The sequence below is a fragment of the Salvia hispanica genome, chromosome 1 (assembly GCF_029641045.1).
Source record: "Salvia hispanica isolate PSC_SH4W2 chromosome 1, Shi_PSC_v1, whole genome shotgun sequence".
Taxonomy (NCBI): domain Eukaryota; kingdom Viridiplantae; phylum Streptophyta; class Magnoliopsida; order Lamiales; family Lamiaceae; genus Salvia; species Salvia hispanica.
In genome coordinates, this window is record NC_142692.1 from 13,042,178 (window position 1) to 13,048,377 (window position 6,200).

General features: G+C 36.6%; 1 protein-coding gene across 1 annotated transcript; it reads left to right on the plus strand.

Annotated features, from left to right (window-relative positions):
- Positions 1 to 3,171: 3,171 nt before the first annotated feature.
- On the plus strand, positions 3,172 to 6,200 carry VAMP714 (vesicle-associated membrane protein 714). The gene is made up of 4 exons (XM_048081847.2): positions 3,172 to 3,548; positions 3,868 to 4,058; positions 5,422 to 5,585; positions 5,750 to 6,200. The coding sequence occupies exons 1-4, from the start codon at positions 3,326 to 3,328 to the stop codon at positions 5,841 to 5,843; spliced, it is 672 nt and encodes a 223-aa protein (XP_047937804.1). The 5' UTR covers positions 3,172 to 3,325; the 3' UTR covers positions 5,844 to 6,200.

Here is a 6,200-nt window from a genome sequence, read left to right on the forward strand (position 1 = left end):
GCCAAAACGCCTCCGGGTCGGGTGGGCACCCGAACGGATCGGGAGGGAGCGACAGCTCTACTCCTACTCCTTCTCCTCCTGTTCGTGGCACCCGCACCCCGTACACTCCAGGTGAGATGATGGCGATGTTCAAAGCCTACTTGACAGTCTCCGAAGATCCGGAAGTTGGCACGAACCAAACCGGAGAAACGTATTGGTGGCGCATCACTCGTCTTTACAATGAAACTTGGCCCGGGGGAACCATCTATCGCAATGATAGTATGGTGCGCAATTGCCTCTTCAGATGCAACGAGACAATCGGTAAGTTCCAGGGGTATTACCTCCAGGAAGAACGGTCGGCGGGGAGCGGCACGAGCGAGCTCCACATCATCACTGCCGCCTTGGCGACCTACCAACGCATGGAGTTCAAAGCGTTCAAGTACCTCGATTGTTGGCAGGAGGGGCGACTACATCCGAAGTATAGAGGCAACATAGTAGCATCCTCCTCCAGCTCCTCCAGCAAACGGTCGAGGTCGGTAGCCCTATCCGACGGCGCCTTCGATGATGTGGCTACCCAACTTGCCGGAACTAACTTGGGTAGCCCCGACGCTGGCCCGAGCAGTTCCCGCCGTCCGCAAGGAAAGAAGAAGGCGACCACCCGCCGCCGCGCCTCGACTCCATCCGCCCCCGCCCCCGCTCCCTTTATGCCTCCTCCACCCCCGAACAACACGTTGTGGACCCTCTTGGGTCAACTCTATTTGGACGATACGTCTAAGATGACTCCGGATCAACTTGCAACACATGAGCAAATGATCCGGGGTCTCAAGAGGCAATTGGGGACAGAGGACTAGTCTTCCACGTGTGTAATTTTTAATTTGTAGGATTTTAATTATGCATTTTTTTATTTTCTAGGATTTTAATTATGTATTTTTATTTTTTAAGATTTTAATTATGTAATTTTTATTTTTTGGGATTTTAATTATGTAATTTTTAATTTTTAATGCAATTTAATATTGTAGAAATGTTTTTATTTAAATTAAATAATAGAATGGTGGGACCCTTGAGCTTGTCCTTAGCTAAGAGCACGAATGTGGATGTTGTGCTCTTAGCTAAGGATAAGGAGTAAAAGTGGGTCCGGACCTACTTCCGTACTCTTAGCTAAGAGCACGGATGGGGATGCTGTTAGTATGTAAAATAGATGGGAATAAAGTAGGTTAAGACATTAAATTATTAGATATGGAGGAGTATTTTAAAGTTGGATTTCTATTTTATAAAAGCTCAATCTTTTTACATAAAAGTATTACCACCAACATCCAACATTTTGTTCATCCGAAAATTTGTCATCCAAACTCTATCTATGTAAAAAAAACTATCACCAAAATTTTGTAGAGTAAGAGATATTGGGAGAAAAAGTAAATTAAGTAAGAGAGATATAAAGAAAAAGTAGATAAAGTATACGAGAGAGGAGAAAGAGTGAGTAAAGTATGAGACAAAGACTTTCCATTTATAGAAATGGAACTACTCCTTTCGTCTCACAAGAATATGCACTCTTTCCTTTTTAGTTAGTCCCACAAGAAAATACACCAATTTTGAAAATTCTTTTCTCTCTAATGAGATGAGACTTATTTCCCATTAATAATACTTTAATTACTTTTCTCTTACTTTATCAATTTTGCGTTAAAACTCATGCCGAACCCAATTTGCATATTATTTAGGAATGGAGGAAATATTTTTATAGACATTCCAAAATAGCAAAATTAGACTATTTTTTATAAACATAGGGACTATTAAACTATTACAAACATCACAAATAAAAAATAATAATTCAACTATGAAAGGGAAAGTGCTATCTATATTTGTTTATATGGATATGGAACAAATAAAAATAAGGTTTACATATTTCCAACTTTTTGAGAAACATAACACTCTAAATAGTACCACAAAAACCATGATATTGAAAGCAATGAAACAAATTCCGATCATAATTCGAAGACAAAAATTAGCTAGAGTATTAGGGAATCCACGGTCTTGAATACAACTGGGTAAAAATAATGAAATATTCACTTACCTTACCAAAAAAAAAAAAAAAAAAATATCAAATTTTTGGTAACCACAATTTTTTTTATAGTATGATACCTCAACGTTAGATTTTGATACGATAAATGTATAGATTTTCGTATTCCGCGATATATCGAACATACGGTGTATACCGAAAATGAGGTATGTACCTAACATCGGATATATACCGCATATCCGGTATATAACGACAAGGGGAGTGATCAATTGTTAACTAATTAGCAATCCCAAACTAAGACTAAATTTTAGCCATTAGATTAGAAGATCTAGTGGTTGAAATAATGCCACATGGATTATATTTTTAATTAAGAAAATTAATAAATAAAATTAGAGGGTATTAATGTCAATTCCCTCTCATTAAAATCATCTTAAAACTTTAAATTTACGTAACTCTCTCGATTTAAATTATTTTTTCGCTAAAAAATATATCAAATTAAAGATAATTTTATAAGGATCCCAACGAGATTTCAATTGCATATGTTCCGACGACGTTCGAATGATGAAATTTGATATTTTTTTATTTTAGTTTTCGTAAATGTTGATAACCAGATTTTTATCAACAAATACATCAAAAAATCTCAATAAAACCATGTAAAAATCTCAATAAATATGTGTTGATATTTTCTTGTACTAGTGTTGATATTCTTATGTTGATATAAAAAACATTCAAGAAAATTATCATATGATAACATAATGACGATATTACCCTTTTGTTGATATTTTATCCACTATTTATTTAGATTCGTAACATTTAATCTCATCTACTCATTTTAAAATCTAAGGATTTTGAGATTTGGTCTTGATTTTGGATTAGGGTGCTATAAGCATTAGAATATGACCCATAACGACAATATATATTTATATATTTTAATTATATATATATTAAAACTACATGTACTTCATTAAATTTGAATTACCTTTTCACAAATTATACTGGAAATGAAAGTTCGTATTGCTAATAAATAGAATTGTTGGGCTTTTCACTGAGGCCCATCAATATTATCCAATCCTATTGTTTATTGTATCGGGCTTAATCATTTTATTTAAGTGATTATTTTTCATTACAAATATGGCATAAATCAATGTGGTTAAAATCTTAAATCTAAATAATAAAATAACAAAATTTCTCCGTCACAGCCCTCTGTAACTGTATCAAACCCTCCGCACCTTCTTCCTCTTTTGACTCGATCGAAATCCTCATCGCTTCTGCGTCGGAGCGCAGCAATCAGTAGAGTAACGCGTAACTTAAGAGTTCCGTCGGAATTTGGCGATGGCGATTCTGTATGGCGTGGTAGCTCGTGGGACGACGGTGCTGGCGGAGTTCAGCGCTGTGACGGGGAACACTGGCGCTGTGGTACGGCGGATACTCGAGAAGCTCAGCGAGACCGATTCGGCCGAGTCGCGGCTGTGCTTCTCTCAGGATCGCTACATCTTCCACATCCTCCGCTCTGATGGCATCACGTTTCTCTGTATGGCCAACGACACCTTCGGGAGTAAGCCTCTGTTTCTAAATCGAGTGATTTTTTTTTTTGGTTCATAGTTTAATGCGCCGCTGGCTCTGCTAAGGTCGTGAATTAGGCTTCCATATCGATTTTAAGGTTTTGTAGATGCTGAATTTTGTGAACTACACTAGGTCATGACGTATTGTAGATTTGCACAGGGCTATATGATTTTCTGTATGTAGATCAATGAAATTGATGCGTTGAATTAGTTGAATTTTTAGTATGCGATGGAGTGATGAGGAGGTTTATGTGCATCTATAATTCTGTGTTAATTTGAGAGGTGGTTGCTTATTGTAATGCTTTGATCCAGGAAGGATACCGTTCTCATATTTGGAGGATATTCACATGAGGTTTATGAAGAATTATGGGAGAGTGGCTCCTTATGCGCCTGCATATGCTATGAATGATGAATTCTCAAGAGTGTTGCACCAGCAAATGGAGTTTTTCTCCAGTAATCCGAGTGCGGATACGCTCAACCGTGTTAGAGCAGAAGTTAGTGAGGCAAGTATTTATCTTCATAAATAAAAGAAAATATGCAAAGATTCTGTATCTGTATTTCGTTATTGAATTGCCATGTAAATGAGGTGTTTGTGTGTTTTGAATATGTTGTAGAAAAGCCAGCTGCATTTTTGTTATGAATGTTAACTGCGTTAAGTATTCAGGTTTAGGTTTTGATTCATATGTCTACACCTAGTATATTCTGATAGATATGTCCTGAAGTGTGTTCTGTTTTGACTTGGATATTCCAGTTGTCCTTGTTTCAAGTCAATTATGATTATGTGCCCTTATTTCTACTACCTGCCATGGAGAAAAATGGGTGATGGTATTACGATGTTTTTGGATTGATAAAATTGCTTCAAAAGATAGTAGCTTTGCTGCTAATTCCTTCCCAGCTATGGATTTGATTTTTTTGATCTTGTACTGCATAATATAGAATCAGTAAGTAATTTATATTGCTAGCTGAAAAAACAGTTAGGGAAGAACAATATTTGTGATGGAGTACGATTTTTCCTCCTTTTCTGCAAAAAAATGTACTTGTGCCTATATGTGGAAAGTTGTTAATAAAACTCTTAAATCTTGTCCCACATCGACTTGGTGATGATCCTAGCTCATCTATATAAGTATGGATAACCCTCCTCCTTATAAGGCCTTTTAAGGGGTGAGTGGCCCATTTCTAATAGTTGTTTAGCAACACCATTGGTTTTTGTTTCTTTGTTTTCTTTTTACACTTATGTCTTCAATTTTTTATCTTTCTTCATCGATCATTTTCTAGATAGTTTGTGGTTGAATGTATAAATTCTATAGATGTCTGTTGTCAATGCAAAATGATTTCATTCTTTTAAGTTCTTAATGGGAAATAAGTGTTAGTTCATCCAGAACAATTAGCTGGAGTAGTCAAGGTAGATCCACAAAATTTCTAAATACTTGTCAAATATACATAAACAGATGTCCAAGCTGTTTGAAATTTAGCTTCTAATCTTCTATACTTATCTAGTCTAAATGATAACCCAATTTCTTTTCTATACCATGTTGTTTGCATTTTTTCTATGGTCATCCAATATTAATAGTTTGTGATCTAGGATTCTAGGAGTGATATATGAATTCAGAGAAGTTCCATTATGCTTCTATTTATATACGTATGAATCCAAAGAGCTCTTATATGCTTCAAGTTCTGCATGTTTATCTTCCTCATCCGTGTTATTGCACTTCTTCTCATGGCACCTTAATTTTGTGAACCCAGTTCGATACAATGTGCCAGTTCGACACAGATATATTCTTATATGCTTCTAGTTCTGTTCCGTACGTCAGTCCTCCTCATCCTTGTTCTTGCACTTCTTTACATGACACCTTAATTTTGGTTCAGGTACGTACAATCACAGTGGACAACATTGAGAAGATTCTAGAGAGAGGTGACAAGATTGAACTTCTTGTTGACAAAACAGCAACAATGCAAGATAGTGCATTCCACTTCAGGAAACAATCAAAGCGCCTTCGTAGAGCTCTATGGATGAAGAATGCCAAGCTATTGTAAGTTTGCGGTGCCATCATCTGAAAAATTTACACGCTTCTTTTTTAGGTTTTAGGTGCAGACTGAATTGTTAAAATTGTTTAAAAGCAAATTGGAAATGTATCATTGATCGTTGAACTCTGTGGCCAATGGCTATTGACTCAAAATCTTGTGTGCTTCACAGGGCCTTGCTGACGTGTTTGATTGTTCTGCTTCTATACTTCATAATTGCGGTTGCATGTGGAGGCATCACTTTACCTTCTTGCCGATCAAAATGAACAGTTGTGTTCTACATTGGGTGCTCCTGTTTGATATCCAAACCATGGCAGCAAAAACTCCATGTGCCTTATGATTGCTTCTGTCGGAATGCAAATGGAAACTGCCGTTTCCAGATAATTTTAATTGATTTCTGCTGCTGTGGCTGTAAAGTGGTGTGATGCACAAGCATGGTAATATCAGTGATGCAGTTTACTTCCTCTTTCACGTGTCTACATAAAATGGTGGCCTTTTTCTTTCCGTTTCAGCTGCGTGTATTTATAAAATAACAGAGAACATAATGAAGTGTAAAAGGTCTACATGTTTGTGAATATGGTGGAACTGAACTTGTTGAAATATATCTTAGCGGAGTTTCATAA